Below are 25,659 nucleotides of genomic sequence, written 5' to 3'. Positions count from 1 at the left end.
GTGCAGGTGACTATTACTGTGCATAATTATTAGGCAACTTAACAAAAAACAAATTTATACCCATTTCAATTATTTATTTTTACCAGTGAAACCAATATAACATCTCAACATTCACAAATATACATTTCTGACATTCAAAAACCAAACAAAAACAAATCAGTGACGAATATAGCCACCTTTCTTTGCAAGGACACTCAAAAGCCTGCCATCCATGGATTCTGTCAGTGTTTTGATCTGTTCACCATCAACATTGCGTGCAGCAGCAACCACAGCCTCCCAGACACTGTTCAGAGAGGTGTACTGTTTTCCCTCCTTGTAAATCGCACATTTGATGATGGACCACAGGTTCTCAATGTGGTTCAGATCAGGTGAAAAAGGAGGCCATATCATTAGATTTTCTTCTTTTATACCCTTTCTTGCCAGCCACGCTGTGGAGTACTTGGACGCGTGTGATGGAGCATTGTCCTGCATGAAAATCATGTTTTTCTTGAAGGATGCAGACTTGTTTCTGTACCACTGCTTGAAGAAGGTGTCTTCCAGAAACTGGCAGTAGGACTGGGAGTTGAGCTTGACTCCATCCTCAACCCGAAAAGGCCCCACAAGCTCATCTTTGATGATACCAGCCCAAACCAGTACTCCACCTCCACCTTGCTGGCGTCTGAGTCGGACTGAAGCTCTCTGCCCTTTACCAATCCAGCCATGGGCCCATCAAGACTTACTCTCATTTCATCAGTCCATAAAAACCTTAGAAAAATCAGTCTTGAGATATTTCTTGGCCCAGTCTTGACGTTTCAAATGTGTGTCTTGTTCAGTGGTGGTCGACTTTCTGCCTTTCTTACCTTGGCCATGTCTCTGAGTATTGCACACCTTGTGCTTTTGGGCATTCCAGTGATGTTGCAGCTCTGAAATATGGCCAAACTGGTGGCAAGTGGCATCTTGGCAGCTGCACGCTTGACTTTTCTCAGTTCACGGGCAGTTATTTTGCACCTTGGTTTTTCCACACGCTTCTTGCGACCCTGTTGACTATTTTGAATGAAACGCTTGATTGTTCGATCATCACGCTTCAGAAGCTTGGCTATTTTAAGACTGCTACATCCCTCTGCAATATATTTCACTATTTTTGACTTTTCTGAGCCTGTCAAGTCCTTCTTTTGACCCATTTTGCCAAAGGAAAGGAAGTTGCCTAATAATTATGCACACCTGATATAGGGTGTTGATATCATTAGACCACACCCCTTCTCATTACAGAGATGCACATCACCTAATCTGCTTAATTGGTAGTAGGCTTTCCGGCCTATACAGCTTGGAGTAAGACAACATGCATAACGAGGATGATGTGGTCAAAATACTCATTTGCCTAATAATTCTGCACTCCCTGTATGGATTACTTTGATGATGTTTTTATTCTTTTTCTGGACATGGACAGTATATTGTGCCTACACTTTCATTTAAAGAAACACTCCACTTTTTTTGAAAACAGGCTCATTTTCCATGTCGCTTATAGTTAAACAGTTGAGTTTTACCGTTTTTAAATCCATTCAGCAGATCTCTGTATCTGGCGGTAGCACTTTTAGCATAGCTTAGCATACATAATTGAATCATATAGGTCCATTAGCATCAGTGATCAAAAAAAATGACCAAAGACTTTCAATATTTTTCCTATTTAAAACTTGACTCTTCTATAGTTACATCGTGTACTAAGACCAACGAAAAATGAAAAGTTTCTATTTTTTTAGACCTTATAGCTAGGAACTACTTTCTAATTCGACGTAAGAACTTTGCGGCTGTCATGGGTGCAGCAGCGCAATGATATTACACGGCGCCTAATAGGCAAACTTCTGTCAACATAACCAGCGTGACGATCTGCTTGCTTCAGAGAGCGTGCGTTGTAAACATGGAGACGTTTGTGAGAGACGATTCAGAAGCTATTTACTTGGTGCAGATCCCGAACCGTATCTATTTGACCCGGAATAACAGTTACACTGAAGACGAGCTTTTGAAATGTGAAAGAGAAAGTGTGGCTGAACAGACTGGGGCAGAAGGGACGAGGAGAGCAGATTCGAACTGGTGAGTCAGAGAAGAGGCAAAATTCGAGGAAAAATGGTCTGACATGGATTTGGTCCATGATTTTGATTTTGAATGAAATATGCTAAGACTGCTTATTATGAAGACAGAGAGAGTGCGTGCTCTCTGTTGTTTCTCTCTGTCACTTAGTTAACATGCGCCCATGTCATCTCACTTATAAATCACAAAAAACTGATCAAATAAGGCTTTGACGGGACAAACATTTTTTTGGTAGCCGCCAAATAATTTTCAATGCATGAGGCACGCTCCGAAGCCTTGGAACAGAACGTAACATCACTAACGTAGTATTTTGTACCATGGAAACTGTAGATAAACAATACCAGCAATTAAACATTCTATTAATCAAACTAAACACTTCCTCACCAGAATGCTAAAAATAAAACTACTAACTGTACAAACCAAATGGCCCTTCAAAAACCCCACGCTTAGCTAAAAAAATAATAATATTTTAATACTTACAGCCAAGTGGGTGATACACTTCGCCCTGTCTAGCCATATCCTTTAGATGCCGTACCGTGGTAACACTATCCATGTTTTCCAAATAGTCATCTGGTCCCAAATGCTTTGAGCAAACACGCAGTTTCTTGTTTGAATTCTTTCATGATTCTTTCATTACTTGATTTTCGTTGGTATTCTGTAAAACATGATGGTAGTAGTATACACCTTCGACTCACTATCACAGCTCTTTACGACACACAGAACCATATGGTTAATCGCACAGTAAATCCACTACATAATTTGCCGGTTGCAATGACACAAACTTAGTGCAACGATACAAACTTAGTGCCAGTCGTATTGGAAGTTACCTATCTGAGGACTACTTTCAGGCGCTGCGTAATATCATCGCACCGCTGAACCCATGGTACGGCCGCAAAGTTCCATAATTCTTACGCAGGAATGAGTAAATAGGTCCAATCTATATCGAGATATAAAAATCTAAACTTTTTATTTTCCGTTGGTCTTAGTACACAATGGCCCTCATTTATCAAAAGTGCGTACACCAAATTTCCAGCGTACACCTTGCGTACACCCAAACCCACGGTGACTTTGAGATTTATCAATATGGACGTTGGCGTACGGCACGCTCAAATCCTACGCCAGCTCAGGAGGTGGTGTACGCACGTTTGAGTTAGTGGGAAAATGCGCAGAAAAACAATTCCTAACACCACAAAACGCACTGACAAAGATATGCTATATTATGACCCACTGTTAAAAACCACAACGACAACATTCAGTGTTTATTTTGTGCAACATGAACGTCAATGTTTAATTTGTGTGACTTTACCAAAGCGTTTGATTTGTAGGCATATGTATTCCTCCAGTCGCGAGCCTGTGCGCTTTACCGGCGCGCCTGGCCCGGCAGCTGCGCACGGACTGGGACTAAAATAATTCAGACTGACAAAATAAAAAAATGACCTTCTTCTTTTAAATAATAATAAAATCAATAAAAACGACATTCTTCTTCTGAATAACAAGCGTCATTAAGAATAATAATCATAATAATAATAAGAATCTTACAAATTGTCATGTAATTATTAATGTGAATGAATGGTAGTACTCACATCACATCATCATCACTATTGTACACCCCAATACATGTGCCGTGATACTAAATTAAATGCTAATTGTTTCAAAACATGCTGTAAAATAATGCATTGTGATGGTAATTTATCATCCAAACAGCTATTTAAACTGCTGGAGTGCACTTATCAACCTCCACACTATTAAGATACTCGTAATTTGGGTCCATATTTTGTTTTTGTAGGTGCCTTTAATCCCACTCTTTAAACTCCCAAATAAAACAATTTCGGTTTTTTTTTCACTTCCCTGGCGATGGCCTCGATGGGCGCGTCTCAATCATCTCACTAGTTCAGTAGTCAGGGCACTGATCAGGGAGTCAGCCCATTGACTTATGTCCTAGTCAGTGCCCTGACTAGTGGAGTAGTGAGATGATTGAGCGCGCCCGATCTCCACGTCGGAGAAGTTTCGCTTCTTTGCCGTCTTCTGTTTGTCCATGGCGTAAAATGAGGGCGTGGGAGAGGCGGAGACTTGAATATATAGGGGCGTGTTATTCTAATGACGATCGTTTTCAGCCGCCACATTTATTAAGGGCAAGTATTGCATACACCTGGATTGCAGAGGTACGCACAGCTTCATAAATCAGGCGGTGAGAGGAGTGTAAGCATAATCTTACGCCAACATATACACCAGTTTCTACGCAAGATTGATAAATGAGGGCCATTGTAACTACAGATTAGTCAAGTTTTAATTAGGAAAAAAATTATCTTTGAAAAAATAAAGTATTTGGTCATTTTTGAGAGCGATGCTAATGGACCTATATGATTCAATTATGTATGCTAAGCTATGCTAAAAGTGCTACCGCCAGATACAGAGATTGGCTGAATGGATTCAAAAACGGTAAAACTCAACTGTTTAACTATAAGGGACTTGGAAAATGAGCCTATTTTCAAAAAAAGTGGAGTGTTCCAGAAAAGCTCTCGGACTAAATATAAATATCTTAAACTGTGTTCCGAACATGAACGGAGGTCGTACGGGTGTGGAACGACATTAGGGTGAGTCATTAATGATATAAATTTCATTTTTGGGTGAACTAACCCTTTAATATACAGTATATTACAAAATCAGCCTTGGTGAGCATAAAACACTAGGACAAAAAACGTACTGACCCAAACTTTTGAACGGTGTGTTCTGTCTTAAGATGGATTATGTTATGCAGTTTAGTTGCTCTTTTAGCATCCCAATTTAGTTTATTCAGCTCACCTGACACTTTAGAATAGCAGAGCATACAGTTTAAATTGAAAAACTTTTCTTATCAGCAGTCTCAATATTATGACTGATGACCAGAAACATACCTGCCATTTTTGTCTCTAGCGTTGATGTCAGCACCCCAGTCCAATAAACTCCGGCAGACCTCAGTGTGTGCATGTCTAGCTGACAAAAGCAGGGGCGTCATGCCATCCTAAATGGGAAAAGAGCTTTAAGTCAACATAATTTAGCATTTTAAAAGGCTATGTTAAAGGAATAGATAGAATATTAGACAGAAATGGCACAAACAGCGAGACAGTGATGACACAGAATTATCATCAAAATGTAAGCGCTTTAGACAATTAATATTAACAGACGTAAAACCTGATGCTTTGAACTCTACATGATACCAAACTGTTCCACCTTCTTTTCCAAATTTGTATAGGCAAACAATCCTCTCACTGAACTCAGCGCCTTCTGCCAGTGACCCCAGAGGTCACAGAGGGTTCTGCCAATTATTCCAGAGCGAGAGAACCTGACACCTCATCAAAAGCACATTTAGGGTGACGAGGCTGAATGTGAGCTGCACCCTGAAAATTACACCGTGACTTTGTACAGCACTGCACCAATGCATTTAGGTTTTCTCAGTTAAAACTACTATAACACCAACTGGAACAACAAAAAGAGTCTGTGCATGCAAAACATTGTAAACTACACAGCAATGTTTTCAATTCTGCTGATGTTATGCCATACTTGAATAATTTATAAAGAAAAACATCCAAGAGATTTTTTTTTCAAGGAAGCAAGAGGTGCAGATCTAGACTTTCTGTGGGAGCTCACAACATGGTGGATTTTTTCTTGGGCGCGTGGTGTGAGGAAACAGAGAATGTGCTGATGCTAATTTATGGTACAGACACAACCATTATGCATAAGATCTTAAAGCTTGTGCATGTTTGTGGTATTCAAAAAAGGTTTAAATACCTCTTTTGTTGCTTTTCATTTTGCATCTTAACTGGCAAATGCTTAGTCATAGCAGTCCAGGGGATGATTTGAGCTCATATGGCATCAAGCAGAGAAAATGAAATGATTAAATACAATCCTGTGTGCTGGCTTGTTTCTACCCAGGCATGCATTGAAGAGCCAGGACCACATTAAACTTAACAAGCTAACATTTAAGACATCTGGAAGGTCAGCACTCAGCCCAACGGGTCAGGGCATGTTATAACTACAGTTAGTTAATGCCAACAGGGACATCTGTATGCCCAATATTTGAGTGATAAAATAGAAAATAATTGCCTTTTTTTTTTTTTTTTTTTAGCTATTACACATTTCATCAAGCTGATTTTTTATTTTATTTTTTTACATTCTGGGAGCGACCTTTAAGTTAATTGATATTTTCTAAGCAAATTGTAGTAAGAACAATATATAATTTTACAAGGCCTTCAATTTGAGGACAATCATTTCTCCTCTTCACACAGCAAACCACATCAATCCCAATTAGTTATAAATGCATTCAGCACTGATAAAAACAGGACAAGGCTGCTGTGAGGAAGTTTGCTCATATATACCTCATGGGCATTTACAACTGTGCCAATTTTGCAATGGCTAAGTCACTGTAATAGAAGCATTAGCAGAATTGTAGCAGAATTGATTGGCTTGTTTACATAACAAGACATATATACATTTATCAATAATAATGTAAAACAGGTAAGTAAAACATATATAACAAACCATTGTATAAGGTGTTGAAAAAAAGCCTGTAAAGCCTGCAATATTGATTTCTTCCAGCTGGGAGATCTTAAGCGGTTGCAATCATAAAAGGAAATATGCAAAAACTGTACCTTAAGCTGTACAACAGCTTGTCACTTCAGCAATACCCTTAAAGAGATTTTTTTGGTACAATATTTACCCCTAAAAGTCAAATAGAAGTACCTTAAGGCTACATATTATTACTCTAATGTACTAATATGCACTTTTAGGGGCTAAGGGACACATTTGACAAATTCTTATATACACACACACACACACATACACACACACACATATACACACAGATCATACACAATTCAATTTTATTATTTTTATAAAATGATAAAAGAATGCCAGTTTTCTGATTCACTATTTGTAAAAATTGCACAGGGTCACTAACAACCCGAGGTGTGTAACAGTGTAATAATATTTTAAACATAGCTGTAGGTGCTATTTACACTAAGTTAAATAGTGATATATTCTATTTACACCAGGTAAAAGTAGCAGTTATTTTGGAAGCTACTATTTGCACCTCAGTATTAACAATATGCAATATTGAGTGTAAATTATTATATTTACTAATATGATTAAATGGATGTTGCATTAATGGGACAATAAAAGACCTCCTTTTATTGAACCTACCCCTAACCCTTCCCTAATAAATACTCTATTATTATTATTATTATTATTATTATTATTATTATTATTATTATTATTATTATTATTATTATTATTATTAAACATTTTGTTGGGCACTTTATTTCCCAATTTTAGAACACTTTTTTCATTTTATTAGAAGTAAATGCCTTTGTGATGAGATATGTGATGGGAAAAGGGAGAAGAGCAAGCTTAGCAAAAGGTGGATTTGAAACCGGGTGGATCGCGCCATGAGCCTTACGCTCTACTGATTACGCCACTGAAGACACTGAGAAACACATCGAATAGCACTTTCCAACAAAGCTCGCTATTTTCACTTGGTGTAAATAGACACTGTATATTTTTTCTGCACTGAATCATTGATGTTGAATAAGTGCAATTCACCTTTATTCCAAAAGGTGGCAATATCTGATGCACAATGATGAAGTGACATTATGCTCACAGTTACTAAGGCAGAAAACAAAAGAATAGGACATATCATCAGCAAAACTTGAAATGGCTCAGTGATTTACTGCAGAGCAAGAACTGAATGCAATCAAATATTAGTGTCACTGTCACTTGGTGATTGATCTGGTGAAGAAGCTGCGAGCCATCAAAATATTGACTTTGAAGATGTTGAGAATGATATTTTGGAAATAGTTTTGAGGTGGCAAATGAGCCAGATGCTGAATGTACTGGGAAATGAGCTCTGACGAGGACAGTGATGATGGTATAAAACATTTGCTCATGTTGAACCCTTTCACACTCCAAAGGTAACAAAATGGGCTTAATTTTATTATTTAATAATTGTTACAGTAATATCAGGAAAGTTTAATATTACCAAGACAGATAGAGACCCATCTGTGTTATATATACATTTAAGACTGGATTTAAAATGCATTTAGAGGGTTAAGGGTATTGCCCCTGTGACAAGCTGATTTCCCCTACAGGTCCATTTTTTCTTTTGCATATTTTCTGATTTTTTTTGGTCTGATTTGTTTATTGAAGGGATAATTCATCCAAAAATGAAAATTGTCATTTCAAACCCGAAACCTTTCTTTCCTCTCTGAAACAAAACAAACAAGACAATATTGTTTGTTTGTTTGTTTGTATGTGTGTGTGTGTGTGTGTGTGTGTGTGTGTGTGTGTGTGTGTGTGTGTGTGTGTGTGTGTGTACATGTTTTTCCAGGATCCTGGTGAGGACTTCAACCTGAATGCACACAGACTCATGGGGACTCGTGTCACCGTGGGGACCTAAATTGAGGTCCCCATGGGTACAAAAGCTTATAAATCATACATAATGAGTTCTATTGAAAATGTAAAAATGTAGAAAGTTTCCTGTGATGGGTAGGTTTAGGGGCAGGGGCAGTGTAGGGGATAGAATATATGGTTTGTATGGTATAAAAACCATTACGTCTATGGCAAGTCCCCACAAAGATAGCGCACCAGACATGTGTGTGTGTGTGTGTGTGTGTGTGTGTGTGTGTGTGTGTGTGTGTGTGTGTGTGTGTGTGTGTGTCAGGTCCTGTTAATTGAAGCCACATGAAAAAACAGCCTTCAAAAATAAGTCAAATGGGTTCGCAATGACATGAGCAAGAGTAAATGATTACAGAACTGTCATTTTTGGTTTAAAATCCTGTTATTCTGTATCCTCAATGTATTTCTGCACTGTAAATAAAATAAAAAAACTATGAACATCCCATATGCTACAAGGGAAAATAATAAGAAAAGTGCCAGGTGTGAGTTTTCTAAAGTGGCTTTTGCTAAGCTGTTGGTGGATGAAGGTTTTCCATCTACTTTCCAGCTCAAAGGCAAACTCCAAGAGGAGTTTAAATGGAAAAAAGAAAAAGGCACACATCACTGGACTCATTACTAACAGTCTACATTTTGAAAATTAGGCCCAGTGTTTTCTGAGTGGGCATCAAAGCTCAATTATTTGTGCTTGAGCCCAGAATGCTAATGGGACATTAGTTGGGCTACACTTAATAATTTTGCAGAGAAAGCAGGTATTTACGCAATGTTCAAAGCAATGGGCTGAGTGGCCATGGATGTGCCAAGCTTGCCTCAGAGGATGACAACAGTGGATAATCAGTGACCGTAAGCAGAAGCAGCCTCTGATTCACATCTACTTTGACTCTCTCTCTCTCTCATTTCTGACTGCTGAAGCTCTTTAGTCATGGCTATCGAAATGAGAGAGTCACAGCTTGAGGGTTTGCCTCCCACACCGGCCCTCTGTCTCTGAGTAATATACATCTTGAAAAGAGAAAAAAACATTTAATTTAATCTGAGCTGCCAATGACAATTGAGATGTGAGAATTAGAGAATAAGTGATAATGTCACATGGTAGACAAAGGCTACTTATCTACCAGATAAGCACAGGGGTTTATGAAAGACATGATGTGGGACCTTTTTATGCATAATGCAAAAATATAAAAAAATTATTCCTGTTCTGCTCCCTGCAAAAATGGACTTTAAAGGAAGTTATGCTTAATAAAGCAGCTCATTATAAATAATTAGACAAAACAACAAAGTAGGTACCGCAAGAATGATTAAAAAGCAGGCGGTGCCGTTTTGTGAGATTTCTAATCGCTCTTTCTGTACTTTGATGTCATACACCAATCTGTCTGCGCAGCACCACTTCAAATCAGCGTTAGTTTCTGAATTAATCTGCGTATTGATAAATCAATTGGGTGAACAAATGATTCAATTGGCCAGTCATAAAGAGAGTCATTTACTTAATTCCTAAATGAATCAGCCTTTTTGAAAGAATTTAATGAATGACTCGATGACTTACTCATTTAACATTATCACAATATACTGGTAGTTTTAGTTTCTAATTTAGACCATCACTTTATTTAAGAAAATAACTTCATATTTTGGGGATAGTTTGCCCAAAACTTACAATTCTGTTTATTTACATTTACTCATCCTCATGCCATTTTTATTTTGTATAACACAAAAGAATATATATTGAAGAATATTAGTAACCAAACTGTTTTGGTCTGTAAAATATATCTAAACATCAATTCATATGCAGCCTCTGAATTTTTATATTTTATATATATAACAAAGGTAGCCTAGAAATCTAGATGCACCCTAGCGGCAGCAAATCTAATCTCCCGCGAGTATCGTCTAGCAACTCTCAATACACTTCTGAGCTGTAAAAACCAAACTCTGGTCAGGCCAATCACATCGTGTATAGAGTCAGTGGGCGTGGCTTAACATAATGACGGCAGAGTTGCGCTTGTGTGTTACTAGTAAACACAGAAGCTGGCGAACGGCGGTCTTTCGATTCAGCTTTGGCCACAACTCTGGAAGACTTGGAGTTGAGCTTTTCTCTGAGAAAAGAACAAAGAATGGCACTGAAGTCATCCTTAAAAAGGAAAAATAGGTTCAGAGTTTTGCCGACAGGATACGGCGAAAGTTTAATCTGTCAACTAGCTTCGCTTCACGTTGCTCTGGTTGGTTGTAGCGCTATCCTATTCTGTGCAGAGGGAGTTTGAAAGACAACCGTTTATCCCGCCCCGCAGATTGAGCTGTCAATGGTGAGTTTCCAGACCAAACATCTTGATGTGGGTCTGGCTTGTCAAGCTAACATAACATTTACATTTACATTTATGCATTTGGCAGACGCTTTTATCCAAAGCGACTTACATTGCATTCAAGGTACACATTTTACATTTTTGTCAATTCTTGCTTTCCCTGGGAATCGAACCCATGACCTTGGCGTTGCTAGCGCCATGCTCTACTCATTGAACTACAGGAAAGACGTGAGCTACAGGAAAGACACATAAAGGTGTCTTGAATCAAATTAAATATTTTTTTTCTAAATATGCTTTGTATTATATAATGCTTTTCTCTTTTAACACAATAATGAATTTAAATGATCTTTTGGCGGTAATTTCTTAATTAATCAACACGTAATTAATTACATTTTTTTAATGTAATTGCTTGACAGCCCTACTTAATACAGGTTGATTAGCCATTGCCTCTTTCTTCCAGTGGTCTCCCCTGAGAAAACACCTCAGTTTGATGGATTATTAGCATGAAATATTTCTCTTAAATTGCATCAGGGTCGCTCATCCTTCACTGCAGTCAGTCTAATCTCTGGGATAAAAGTGCTGTGAGTCTTAACAGAAAACGGTACTATTAAAGAATAACTGGGAATAATTGTGTAATTATTTCTGAATTAGAAAATACATTACAGGAACAGCTCAATCCACCCAATGAATGGCGAATAGAATTTTTTTGTTTTGTTTACTTCTTAAAGTAGCCAAATTACGCATATGCATATTAATGAATTTCTGACACAGAGGACAAAGTAAAATCAGTGTGATGAGCAATGGATAAATATCTTGAGTTTTAGTAGTGTGACTGTTTAACTTTAACAAAATAGTATACATATCTTTAGATGAGCCAATATTTTCCTTGAGTTATCTAAAGTTGTTAAGCATTTTAATTATGTATCTAATAATTTATCTATAGGATGATGGTTAAATATTAACATGAAGCTAGGCTGATGCTAAAACTAACAAACCACATATGTATGTATGTATGTATGTATGTATGTATGTATGTATGTATTTATGTGTGTATATATATGCCACAATTCTCAATATAATATTGAGCCATTCGGTACGGCATTCACGGTTCAATACGCGCTAATGAATTGCGGTTTTGCATTTAATTAATTATTTCTATTTCTCTCCGTTTTAAATATTTATATGTAGTTTTAAACTATGTAGTTTTAATTCAGTTTCATTCAATTTTATACTTAAATGCTGCTGTAGTCTCTGAGATGCCACTGTAAATCTTTATATTTATTTTATATTATACAATACACTAGGAATGTGTAAAAGGGTTTTTAAGTCTAAAAGTTTTAAGTTTAAGTAAGGAGTCTTGCAAGTCTTTTAAGTAAAGAGTATTGCAATAAAAAAATTAATTTCTCCTTAACCTCTTTCTGTTTCTGTCGCCTAAGAAAAGAAGAGCAAAAACCGAACCAAACCGAAAATCAGAGGTATGTATTGAACTGTGGACTAACTGTATTGTTGCATCCCTAATATATATAGACTCACACACTCTCAGTTTCAAGTTAATATGAGCCAATATATTAAATATGAATTCATATTTATATTGTATAAATAATTTTAAACAATATTATTAAACACTAATATTTGTAATTAATTCAAACTCCCTAAATATATAATATTGTATGGCAATCTAAATGTTTACTATACCAAAAGATGCCAGAGATATTTGTAGTAGATTAAGCTACGGAAAAAAAAAAATTGCTTACTACCTGCAAGCACAGAATACAAGTTCTTTTTGTACTGCTATTCAGTGCTCTTCTCATCAATCAGACAGAAGCCATTTAAAAGAAGCACTGTTAGACTCTTGAAGGAATAAAAGAAAACTCAATGTAGAAGAAAAGTAAAAAAACAACACTGTACAGGCCATCTCCTAGTAACAGAGACCTCAAGTGTGCCATGGGGATTTTAATCAATGCAGCCAAACACGGATTCAAACCCACAGAGAACAGTCTTTGAGGAGTTGTGCTTGACAATGTGCATGTTTGAGGTAGGCCACAGGCAGCTCTGAGATGCAGCAAAACACATGCAGAGAAACGCAGAAATACCATTTTCCCAGCAGTTAAGATAGCTCTTATAAGACTCATACATACCGAGTCCTTGAAATTGACGTGACACTTATGCTCGCACAGAAGCTGAACTATCACAGTGTTTCCGCTGGCAGCTACGGGAGAGAGAAAGAGAGATCAGATTAGGGCTGGGGGTTATGGCTGATCTGGGGGTAAAAGTGTAACATGATATAAGCATTTCATTTTGGTTAAAATCAATAATTAGATTTTTTTATGACCTATTTAAAACAAGGACCAGGAGAAAAAAATATTACATGTAAACATTTTTATTTTTAACCTAGCCTTCCTCTGATTAAAATTTTCTCAGTTATAAAGGCAGAAATGTCAACACAACCATGGAAAACACTCAAATAATAAATATGTTAACATAAGTCTAAAATCACAATGAACACATAACAATTAACTCTTAATATTAAGATGCAGTTCCCCTTATTTCTTTGTACCGTTTAGATGCTTTTTCATAAGGCACTGATGAAGGGTACCTCTCCATATTGTTTCAAAGAATAACATAAAGGCAAGTGAGTGCCTGATCATGCAACTAAAGTTCCGTCACAACTTCTGTTTCTTCCGTCAAAAAAAGTCAATTATGAAACGTTTTATCGAACATATTTTTTTTTATTGATATCGATTATGTGTCTATCGCAATACATATCGTTATGATTTTATCGGCCAGCCCTAGATCAGATAATAAGTTCTTTACCTCCACATATACAGTCCCTGACAAAAGTCTTGTCGCTTGTGTACAAATTGACCTAAAGTGCCACTGAAATATATTTCTAATCAAGATATTTTTACAAGAAATGGCTCATTTTAATCCCACCAGCTTTTGTGATAATATTTCAGTGAAAAACTAAACTTTCAAAAAGTATTCTAATATTCACAGCTTGGTAAACTGCAACTAGACCTCTGCAAACATGCCTAAGATTCACCCTTAGACTAAAGTTTTGATTATCAAGAGGCTGAAGACCAGATCCACTGCTGATGTGGCAGACACCTTCAATGTGACTCAGCGTCAAGTATAGAGGATAAAAAAAAGATTTGAAGAGACTGGAGACGTTTTTGACAAGCCCAGGTCAGGCAGACCCCGCAAGACAACTGCTCGAGAGGACCGTTTGTTGGCTCGAAAATCCAAGGCCACCCCATTTTCCACTGCAGCAGAGCTCCACGAGACCTGGTCACCTGAAGTCACTGTGTCAACCAGAACAGTTTGTCGGATTCTGTCTCGAAATGGCCTCCATGGTCGAATCAGTGCCCAGAAGCCAGCACTAAACAAAAGACAATTGAAAAACCGTGTGGCATTTGCCAAGGCCCACAGCCTGATAAAAAGGATGGATGCTGGAAAAGTGGCAGAAGGTGGATTTTCAGATGAATCTTCTGTTGAATTACACCACAGTCGCCGCAAATATTGCAGGAAACCTACTGGAGCCAGAATGGATCCGAGATTCACCCAGAAAACAGTGAAGTTTGGTGGCGGAAAAATCATGGTCTGGGGTTACATCCAGGAGGGGGGGGGGGGGGGGTGCGCGAGAGATCTGCAGGGTGGAAGGCAACATCAATAGTCTAAAATACCAAGAAATCTTAGCTACCTCTTATTCCCAATCATAAAAGAGGCAAAATTCTGCAGCAGGACGGTGCTCCATCGCATACTTCCATCTCCACATCAAAGTTCCTCAAGGCGAAGAAGATCAAGATGCTCCAGGATTGGCCAGCCCAGTCACCAGACATGAACATCATTGAGCATATGTGGGGTAGGATGAAAGAGGACGCATGGAAGACGAAACCAAAGAATATTGATGAACTCTGGGAGGCATGCAAGACTGCTTTCTTAGCTATTCCTGACGACTTCATCATTAATTGTATGAATCCTTGCCAAACCACATGGATGCAGTCGTTTCAAGCTCATGGAAGTCATACAAGATATTAAATTTGGATCTCACAGCACCACAACTTAATTTGCTGACATATTTTTGTATTTGCAGTAAATTTGTTCAATTTCTGTATAGGCGACAAAACTTTTGTCTTGCCAAAATTTGACCTTTCTGTCTTGATTAAATGATAAATATTTTTTCTATGAAAATTATTTATTTCAGTGCATTAAACATCATTTGGGAGGGTTTTAGCTTTTCATATGAGCTATTTCTAACACCAATTAATTAATTAAAAGTCAGGTTAATATCAGGTATTTCTAGAAAATAGATAAGCGACAAGACTTTTGTCAGGGACTGTATATCAGGGCTGTAGCGATACACTAATCTCAAGATACGATACCATAGACGATATTCAGCGCATGGTACGTTATCACGATATTCAGCCAACGATACGATTCTATATGTTTTGATACACTTAAATCATTTTCTGAAAGATTGGGGTGATTTTGGTGACATCTTGCGAGTGTTCCATTTACTTGGATTGAATTAATTGAACTGAAACCTAAAAACATCAATTACACAATTATGTCTCTGACTGGACAGAGAGTCTACAGCTTGCAAATGCTGGATAAAATGAATCAAAGATGTGTTGAGAAAATGTGTTTCATTTATTGAAACCAGTCCAGTATTGCAATTAACAATGGGGTTTTAAAAAGTTTTTTGTTGTTTTTAAATCTATGGAGGTTTTTTTTTTTTTTACCTCCGTTTTATTCTCAAAGTATTATAGTGACCGTAATGAGTTAATATGTGTCAGGAGTTATGAATATGAAAACCGGCATCGCTACCTTTTGATTGTAATATGCGCGTCATCTGCTCTCACTCATAAAAAAACTCCTCTGTTGTCGTCATGAAGACTTGCAACAAAACAACATCCCTCAGGGCTTTTAGTTCAAAAGTGTACAGATGTGGAGAAATATTGATAGATTCTCATATGTTTGAGTTAAATTTCTATACAGAGAACTATTATTTATTCAATATTTGTCCAAACTCCATGGATGTATCATTATTAGCGCTGCATACTCTGATGTGCTACGTTTTCAGTTCATATTGGCAGCCTGAGGGTGCCCTGTGCACATTCAGTCCATATATGGCACCCATAAAGAAGAAACAAACCATGTGACATTGAGCTCCCTGACATAAACAAACCAGAGATCGCTATAACATGCAGATAGACACGTTTGAAGACAATAAAAACACAATTGCGATAATATATGGTTTGTCAGTGTTCTTTATGACTTGTTGGGTGTTTTCATAATATTATATTTATAATGCAAATGCAATACTATTCTACATATCTTTCTGTCAGATTGTTTGACCCGAAGTCACATGAGATCACAGAAGGTTATGGCAATAGAATGGGACTTATGTATCGATACTTGCGGCTTAAAAATCTTGGGGGAGAAATAACGATTTATATCGCATAATCGATAAAATTGCTCGGCCTTAATATATATAAACATGGGATTAACAGCATGTCAATGTAAGCTCTCCTGTTCGAACCGCCAGTCACTTGAGCATCTCTTGAGGTCAAAGGAGTGAGAATTACTTGCACAGTGACTACTAGCCGGCCTCGGTTTGTTACATTCACTCCCTTAAACCTCACTCCCATCCGGGTCACAGCACCAATGTAACCCCTCCTGTTCGAACCGCCTTTAGGTTTTTTTGCACAGTGACTACTCGCTGGCCTCTGTTACACCTTCAGGCTTTCCCACTGAGACCAAAACTAGGCTTATAGTGTGACACTGCCTATTCCCCAAAAATGATTAGTGCCCCCTTTAAAAATCACACTTTGTTCTGTTTCTCAACCAATCACGGCCATTACTCTCAAGCTGTAGATGGTCATAAATGCACCCTCTCATCAGTTTATCTGCTTTGTTGTCTGTATGAAACCATGTTTTGATTCTTGTTTTTCTCTGCAGGATAAATTGCATCCTGTCAGAAGACCTTACCTTACTCTTCGTGGCCGATCCCACCCCAGTTCAATACCTCACCGCTGACAAAAAGGCTCAATTAAAAGCCAACACACTGTGAGTTTTTTTCTTTACTATTTTCTACAGACTGAAAAGGACAATGTAGCTTTTTTTTTTGCTAGGGAGCAATGTTTTTTTTTTTTCTTTTTTTTTTACAGAGTGTCCATCCACAAATAAAAACATGATTTTGTTTGGGTTTGCCCTCACTGCCTGGCAATTTGGAACAAATGGTCCACAATAACATGTCATTCTGTACTTGTGAGTGGAATAACGGTGCCGTGGGGTTAATGTTAAAAACATTTGCACCAAGACACCACTCTGAACAAACTGAGAACAAAATCAATAAACCAACAATAAATGAAAGAAAACAAGACATACTGAAGATAAAGCATGTTGCTTGTCCTTGAAGGGTTTCTCTCTGAGTTGAGAAGTATTCAAGTAAAAAGAATAATCTTTAAAACAAGAAAAATTTGCACCTCACCTGCGTGATGAAGAGCCATTTTCCCTGAGCTGTCAGGCGCATCCACAACACACTTAGTCTGTAGAAGGAAAAACATTAGATTATTGCTTCTAACACATTATCTAAAACCACTATGACATGTTCTACCCAGAAGGCACTGCTAGATACCAATTAAAACCCTTCAAACAAAACAGCTACACTTTCACCAGGCGGGTTTTTTTGGTGCACGTTAATGATTTGTGCTCCTATTAAACATTTAGCAGCATGTCAGGCCAGTGTTCATGGATGAACAGACACAAGGCATTTATTTGACAGGAATCATCCAAGGAGAGAATGTGTAATATATTAAACCTGACTGCAGTAGCCAATCAGATTAAAAATGTGCCTAATATGGATGTCCATTACATATGACTGCCAGTGCCAGCTATTAAACCTCAAATATATTCTGCTACTATCATGTAAGCAACATTCCATATGTCCCTTTTTAATCTTTAAATAACTTGTCTTGTATGTCTAGATAAACCAATTTACTTTTTGTCATTAGAAATTACCAGCCATTCAATCAACAAGAAAAATTGCCTAGCAAGTAGTTTTCATTTTCAGGGAACATTTCAGCAGAATCTCAAGGCACTAGGTATATTAAAACATTTTTGTATTTAGGAAGCCAGGTAAGGAGTTTTCATCTATGATTGCTTGATGAAACCAGATTACTATGGCCAGGCCCTTTTATTTGTGCAACAGTAATTTTTCTGTTTCACAGGATCTCCAGAAGAAAAAGGCTAATGAATTCAACATGTGGCCTGGCTGTGTGAAGGGGAAGACACCATTCAAAATTTCAAATGTTTTACTCGTAGAACACATTTAAGGTTGGTTGATTTTTTTTGAAAGAAATGTCTTATGTTTTATATTTTGTCTTATATTTTGTCAAGTGGCTAACAGCATTTTCTCAACCATACAATATTTTTAAATAAATTACATGCCATTTAGCAACACAAGTCATCCAGCTTTTATTAATATTATATTTTAATAAAGATCAAGCTTACTGCAGGGTGCTACAAGTGTCTCATAGCAGTCAGAGAGCGAATGCACAATTTATAACATAACTTTCAACGCACTCAAATGTATTTTAACAGGGCAAATGTATTTTAACTTTTTTTCTTGAGGAGCACATAGCACACGTGCTCCTATGTTGGCTAATTTATACTTTGCATGGACTTTTTATTTAAAATAAAAACTACTAATAAAAAAAAACTGTGCTCCTAATTTGACTGTATTAGGAGCACAGTCAAAAATTTAGGACATATTCGAATCCAAACAGATTCCAATTATAACTTTCCTATTACAGGACAATATTTCTCCTTTTAAATTAATGTCCAGGGGCATTTTTACCATTATAAGAGCGATATTTTCTAATCTTATTGAATGTAGGCATCATCTGTCAATTTCTTAAATTAAAATAGAAAAGTTGTTTTTAAAATGTTAATTTAAACAATAATTTCAGTTAGAACAATTAGATACATTCAGACTGTTTCCAATTAAATGAGATATGCATCAAAAGATCCATCTTTGCACAGCAGAAGTGGCACAGAAGCTCTATCTGAAGTGGGATTTAGACACATTTACATAGTGTTTAATAGCTCATGGGTAAATGTTGTATGAATCTTTTACATATAAGTTTCTGAATTTAGAAATATGTACACTTTAAATATTTACACTTTAAAATTTAAATGTTTCATATTTTAAATAAAAAGTATAAATGCAAAGTATAAATATGAAAATAAAATCGCCAGGCGGCAATTCATTCAGTCAATAGTTCAAAACACAGATTAATTTGAATCGAATCGCTTGGAGATGCGATACATTTCTGGTGTGGCTTTGATTTTCACAAATAGACTACAACCTTTTAGCAACAACCTAGACTAGGTTGTTGCTAAAACGTTGTTACTTAATATCAACTTGTCTATTGGATTTTTGTACAAGATCAGTATTACATATACAATCAATATTCTGAGCAATAGCAAGCCGTAACTTTTGGCGCTCTGGCTCTTTACAAACAGAACCGTATGCGTCTTGTGGAAGAACATTGCAGCTGGATCTACTTCTCTCTGTTTGTGTCTATAGCCCCTTTCACACTGCGATTCCGGCAAATACACGGATAATGCGACCCGGCATTTGTTCCCGGGCCGCTAGATTTGGCCCATTCACACTGCCAGCTAAATATCGTAATATGTGCGCTTTCACACACAACGCTTAACGGTCCCGGGTCGAGTTGACACGTGACATCCGGATGTGACGTATAATGGCGAGCGATCTCAGCTTCAGCGCGGATAGTTAGGAGCTCCGTGGTCTTGACTTGTGTCATGTTTGCACATCATTTCTACTTGTTTAATTTTAGTTTCTTTTGTATACGAACACTCTCTGCATTTAAAACACCGACTAGCTCTTCTGGCACTGCAGGGTTGTATTATTGAAAAAACAAGCTCTAGGAATCACACGATAACTACGTACACGTTGCGGCATTAGTTTCAGCTTTTGTTCACACAGCGCTCGTCCCGGGTCGAATACCGCATTACTACTAGGTCCCCGACCCAGGTCGAATTCGGTAATCAATCCCGGAACGTGGTTGCTTTCACACAGAAGGCGACCCGGCAATCTTCCGGGAATATTGCGGGTCCGACGTGCAGTGTGAAAGGGGCTTAAGGCGAGTCTTGCAGATACTGTGCTAATCTGCAGCGGGAATACAAACACTTATTTTATGTGTACCATAGTATTTCAGGATAAGACAAAAAACACGGTTTGGAAAAAATCTTTATGATATACTAGCTCAAAGTATATTTTGAAATAGCATGTGTGATAAAGATTAAACTCAAGTAATAATAAACTCAAATAAATTATTTTTTGATGGCATTTTTGCCCCAAGCATCCGCTAATTTCTGAGCTTGTTTATGATAATCCAAATGTGGTATTTCCAGTTCATTTTGATTTGGCTGTAAATCAGCAGCGTGCTGCGTGAGGTGTCTGGTAAAGTGCGCATGGCTGCATCGTCACACCCATTTCACCACGTAAACAATCGTTGTTTGAAATGTAGTCTTTCGCACACGTTTTTGCACTTATTCTGCTGACTGAAGGCATGAAAAGCAGTTGATTGCAGTAGGAAACGTAGCCTAACGGTTTCTCAGTGTTGATGCACTTTAGAAGTTGTAGTTTTTATTCCGATTGTGTTACACATCCATTCATGAGAATCGATTGGGTCACTCGCACTGGTGCGCCTAAATATTTTTTCACAGTCGCACGATCAACCGAAACTGTAACAAAGATCAAGTTCAGGAAAGGAGTCTTGCGGATTGATGACAACTCCCATGATTCCACACTCTTTCAAAGCATCATTGAGCTATGCCTTTGTTATTGTTTTGAAAAAGTGACCTCTAGCAGTGAAACTTACATACTGTGGACCTTTATGGTGTTTAAGATGTCATTGAATTACATCTTTTTTTTTTTAAACATTTAAAAGCCAGAAATAAAATATAAATAGCTACAGTCTTGTTCAAAATAATAGCAGTACAATGTGACTAACCAGAATAATCAAGGTTTTTCGTATATATTTTTATTGCTACGTGGCAAACAAGTTACCAGTAGGTTCAGTAGATTCTCAGAAAACAAATGAGACCCAGCATTCATGATATGCACGCTCTTAAGGCTGTGCAATTGGGCAATTAGTTGAATTAGTTGAAAGGGGTGTGTTCAAAAAAATAGCAGTGTGGCATTCAATCACTGAGGTCATCAATTTTGTGAAGAAACAGGTGTGAATCAGGTGGCCCCTATTTAAGGGTGAAGCCAACACTTGTTGAACATGCATTTGAAAGCTGAGGAAAATGGGTCGTTTAAGACATTGTTCAGAAGAACAGCGTACTTTGATTAAAAAGTTGATTAGAGAGGGGAAAACCTATAAAGAGGTGCAAAAAATGATAGGCTGTTCAGCTAAAATGATCTCCAATGCCTTAAAATGGAGAGCAAAACCAGAGAGACGTGGAAGAAAACGGAAGACAACCATCAAAATGGATAGAAGAATAACCAGAATGGCAAAGGCTCAGCCAATGATCACCTCCAGGATGATCAAAGACAGTCTGGAGTTACCTGTAAGTACTGTGACACTTAGAAGACGTCTGTGTGAAGCTAATCTATTTTCAAGAATCCCCCGCAAAGTCCCTCTGTTAAAAAAAAGGCATGTGCAGAAGAGGTTACAATTTGCCAAAGAACACATCAACTGGCCTAAAGAGAAATGGAGGAACATTTTGTGGACTGATGAGAGTAAAATTGTTCTTTTTGGGTCCAAGGGCCACAGGCAGTTTGTGAGACGACCCCCAAACTCTGAATTCAAGCCACAGTACACAGTGAAGACAGTGAAGCATGGAGGTGCAAGCATCATGATATGGGCATGTTTCTCCTACTATGGTGTTGGGCCTATTTATCGCATACCAGGGATCATGGATCAGTTTGCATATGTTAAAATACTTGAAGAGGTCATGTTGCCCTATGCTGAAGAGGACATGCCCTTGAAACGGTTGTTTCAACAAGACAATGACCCAAAACACACTAGTAAACGGGCAAAGTCTTGGTTCCAAACCAACAAAATTAATGTTATGGAGTGGCCAGCCCAATCTCCAGACCTTAATCCAATTGAGAACTTGTGGGGTGATATCAAAAATGCTGTTTCTGAAGCAAAACCAAGAAATGTGAATGAATTGTGGAATGTTGTTAAAGAATCATGGAGTGGAATAACAGCTGAGAGGTGCCACAAGTTGGTTGACTCCATGCCACACAGATGTCAAGCAGTTTTAAAAAACTGTGGTCATACAACTAAATATTAGTTTAGTGATTCACAGGATTGCTAAATCCCAGAAAAAAAAAAATGTTTGTACAAAATAGTTTTGAGTTTGTACAGTCAAAGGTAGACACTGCTATTTTTTTTAACACACCCCTTTCAACTAATTGCCCAATTGCACAGCCTTAAGAGCGTGCATATCATGAATGCTGGGTCTTGTTTGTTTTCTGACAATCTACTGAACCTACTGGTAACTTGTTTGCCACGTAGCAATAAAAAATATACTAAAAACCTTGATTATTCTGGTTAGTCACATTGTACTGCTATTATTTTGAATAAGACTGTATATGCCTCACAAGGCTTGTGTAGTCCTATTCTCAAAAGTCATAGAATTTTTTGTGAGGGTTGTGTAACATTCGATGATATGCTGCTCTGAAACCACAGATTTACTGTTCAAAAGTAAAAAAAAAAAATCTGAACACTTTAAATATTTATGAATGTATCAATTAGATACATAAAGGGATATATATTTAAAAAGAAAAAAAAGACAATCACACTTTTCATGCAAAACATTGACAAAAAGACTATCCAATTAAATGACATTCAAACATTTTTAAGTCTGTCTCACCATTTTCATAAAAATTTGGGGGGGAGATTTATCACTCTTACAGTGCAAGTACAATTTCTGGTGCAGCATTAAACTGTTAATATTAAAGCCTCTTTTAGTGAACGGAGCTGACAGACTGGATATTTCAGATATGTGCAGCGCTAGTAGAATCACATGGAGTGGGGAATGAGTCGCCTATGATAATAAAAGAGAGACTAGAGAAGGTGCTTCAGCAAACCGAGGGGAGTCTTCGAACATGCCAACTTGCCCACACACAGATCCAAACATGCAACTCTTCTCCAAGATCACAGAGGGAGGCCGTGGTATTTGCTAGTTTACGAAACTGCAGGAACAAAATCTGCTCCCTTTGTTTAGTTGGCACACATAGCATGACAACGGACATGGCTGTTGTTCCCATTAGCATTCCCTCCATCTGTGTGTACATTAAACTCTCGGTCTATAATACACAAATCAATTGAAAATATTACCTGAAGCAACTTTTTGGCACACTCAGGATGGTTGTTTTTGGCAGCAAGGTGTAAAGCGGTAAACCCTGATGTTAAAAGTAGAAAACAAGGCTTGTTATTAACATAGATATTTTACATACTTTATATTTTAAAATATTTACATATTTTATTCATTATGCATTACTGACGTAACCTAAAAGTAATGCAAGAAAACATGTTGATCTAGTTGTAACCAACCTGAAGCGTCCTGTAGAGAAACATCAGCCCCGTGAGCCAGAATGACAGCAAGGCACTCTGCTTGGCCTTGTGTGGCTGCTACGTGCAGACTGAGAAAGAAAGTGGGGGGAAAAGTGTCATTAACACTTGTAAGATTGGAGAAACTGATAGAAGAACTATAGGAGATGGCAACTCTCTGAGAAAACAAAGGAAATTAACATCTGAACTCCCTCTTGTGCATTTAATGTCCACATCCGAGACGTCACACTAAACTAATCCCCCAAGAATTACCTTAATTTACATTTCATTCCCCTCTCCCTAATCTCCCCCCTACACATGTTAAAATTCACCCAATATGTGGTCTTTGCCTCCTGTCTTCAGTGGGGTGTAAACTGCAGGTCTGGAGTCATAATTAATGTGAATTTCCATTAAACTCATGTTTACATTTGAAAGAAGTCTTGGTCTGGTGTTTAAGGAGATGTTGCAAACGGGTCAGGGCCGATCCTTTACACAGGTCAGCCTGTAACGCTGCGTGTCTTCTAGACACTCGGTGTTATGTAATTTTCCGAAATCAGGTATCCATCTTTAACTCTTTATTTTAGAGCATTTGATGTCACGTATTATCTTTGAACTGATTGTGTAATTGGTGCATTACATTTATCTGACTAATAATTAATTGTTGTATTTGATATATTCTAACTTATTTTTAATTTATTGATTTTAGTGCATTATGATGTATCCTTTGTTATCACAACTCTGCGACAAGGGTTAAGCACATACTAGATCTTGGATTGTATGGAGCACGGGGCACATCTGGAGAGTTTCTAGATTTCTGACCAACTGCTCGACTTTAAATTGTTATGCAGTAGCATTATAGTGGGCCAGATAAAATACTATTGAGATAATATGGCATTATTTTGATACTGGCCCTAACCTCTGGTTACTAAGTTGTTATATAGGCAACTGTAGGGGGCTGCATGGATACTTTTTAACAATAGCAAGCATGGGCGGCATTGCTAAATGGATTTAGCTATAGCCTCTGGTTAATGATCGGACTTGCGAGTTTGTATAACAGCGAGTGCGAGGACCCTGTGCGACTCTGAGAACCTAATGATTTCAATAAGAGTAAAGAGTTAAACAGAATAACAAATATAACATGCTCTATTAAATAGAACAATCAAATGTGTAGTTAAATTTTTATACAATTGACCTAATAACCAATCTGCATTCTAACCTAAATTCAAGGTCATGATAAATGATAAATTGGAATTAAATTACTTTGCCCCGCTGAAAAGCATGAACGTGCAAGAAACCATCACCTGCTAATCGTAAGCCGCCGTTGGGATGATTGGGCGGGGCCTTACACACTTAATTTTAGTTACAGATTAGCCATGCCACTTACATTTGGACAGTTTTTATGTCATGTATAACTTGCCTGTAACCTACATGGAGTAAATAGAGGTCCCTTTTAAAAAGTTAGGTCATTGACTGCATGCTCTACATATATGCATATATATTGTCCTAAGGCAATTGTAAAGCACTTTATTGTGAATGAGTGACACTAGATCAATCCTTTTCATTATGAGAAACAAGTGGAGCACAAAACCGCAATTAACATTGTTGTCAAAATACACTAAGCTTCAGAATTGTATTAGGACCCATGAAAAACACATATGCAAGGTAATTTTCTTTTTACAAAAAATAAAAAATAAAAATAAAATATATATATAAACAGCATACAAACTACTGTTTTTAATGTTTCTGAAAGATGTTTATCATGCTCACCAATGCTGAATTTATTTGATCAAAAATACAGTAATATTGTGAAATATTAAATAAAAAAAGATTACAGTTTTGAATGGCATCTTAATTTTTTATGCCATTTATTCCTGTGATGGCTCATGTGGATCTTCAGTGTCACATGATCCTTTAGAAATCATTCTATGCTGATCTGGAAGTTTGATGAATGAAAAAGCATCTTTAGCCCTACTCGCACGGGACTAGTATTATCTGGGGACCTCTGGTGATTTGTAATAATTGCAGAGAATGTCTGTAATTTGTAGGGATGGGACGATACACTTAAACTCACGATACGATGCACCTCGATATGCCAGGGTTACGATACGATACGTCACGATACGATATCCAAAAAAAAAGTCTTTCCAAATCTGTGATTTTCTTTTTTTTACCACCAAAGTAATGTACTAAAACGAAAGGTAGGATTTTTCTCTTTTTTTGCATTTTGGTTCTATGTTGTTAAAAAAAAAGGAGAATTTTTAGAAGTCCGCGACCACATC

General features: G+C 37.4%; 1 protein-coding gene and 1 long non-coding RNA gene across 6 annotated transcripts in view; one reads left to right on the top strand and one right to left on the bottom strand.

Annotated features, from left to right (window-relative positions):
* LOC137046135 (uncharacterized) overlaps positions 1-16,816 on the top strand; it is a 68,761-nt gene extending 51,945 nt beyond the window's left edge. The window contains exon 5 of the long non-coding RNA XR_010898898.1: positions 16,740-16,816. This is a non-coding gene — a long non-coding RNA (uncharacterized lncRNA). The remainder of the gene's footprint in view (positions 1-16,739) is intronic.
* The window catches only part of rai14 (retinoic acid induced 14), a 72,026-nt gene that overhangs the window by 9,101 nt on the left and 37,266 nt on the right, over positions 1-25,659 (bottom strand). For all 5 annotated transcript variants that reach the window (XM_067423218.1, XM_067423216.1, XM_067423219.1 and 2 more), the window contains exons 4-8: positions 23,384-23,472; positions 23,168-23,232; positions 17,272-17,329; positions 12,917-12,987; positions 4,959-5,065 (exon numbers count right to left, since the gene is read on the bottom strand). In XM_067423218.1, coding sequence (XP_067279319.1) covers positions 4,959-5,065; positions 12,917-12,987; positions 17,272-17,329; positions 23,168-23,232; positions 23,384-23,472 — 390 coding nt within the window. The remainder of the gene's footprint in view (positions 1-4,958; positions 5,066-12,916; positions 12,988-17,271; positions 17,330-23,167; positions 23,233-23,383; positions 23,473-25,659) is intronic.

The sequence above is a fragment of the Pseudorasbora parva genome, chromosome 18 (assembly GCF_024679245.1).
Source record: "Pseudorasbora parva isolate DD20220531a chromosome 18, ASM2467924v1, whole genome shotgun sequence".
Classification (NCBI taxonomy): domain Eukaryota; kingdom Metazoa; phylum Chordata; class Actinopteri; order Cypriniformes; family Gobionidae; genus Pseudorasbora; species Pseudorasbora parva.
The sequence above is the reverse complement of the archived record's forward strand: the minus strand, read 5'-3'. Positions and strand labels throughout refer to the sequence as shown.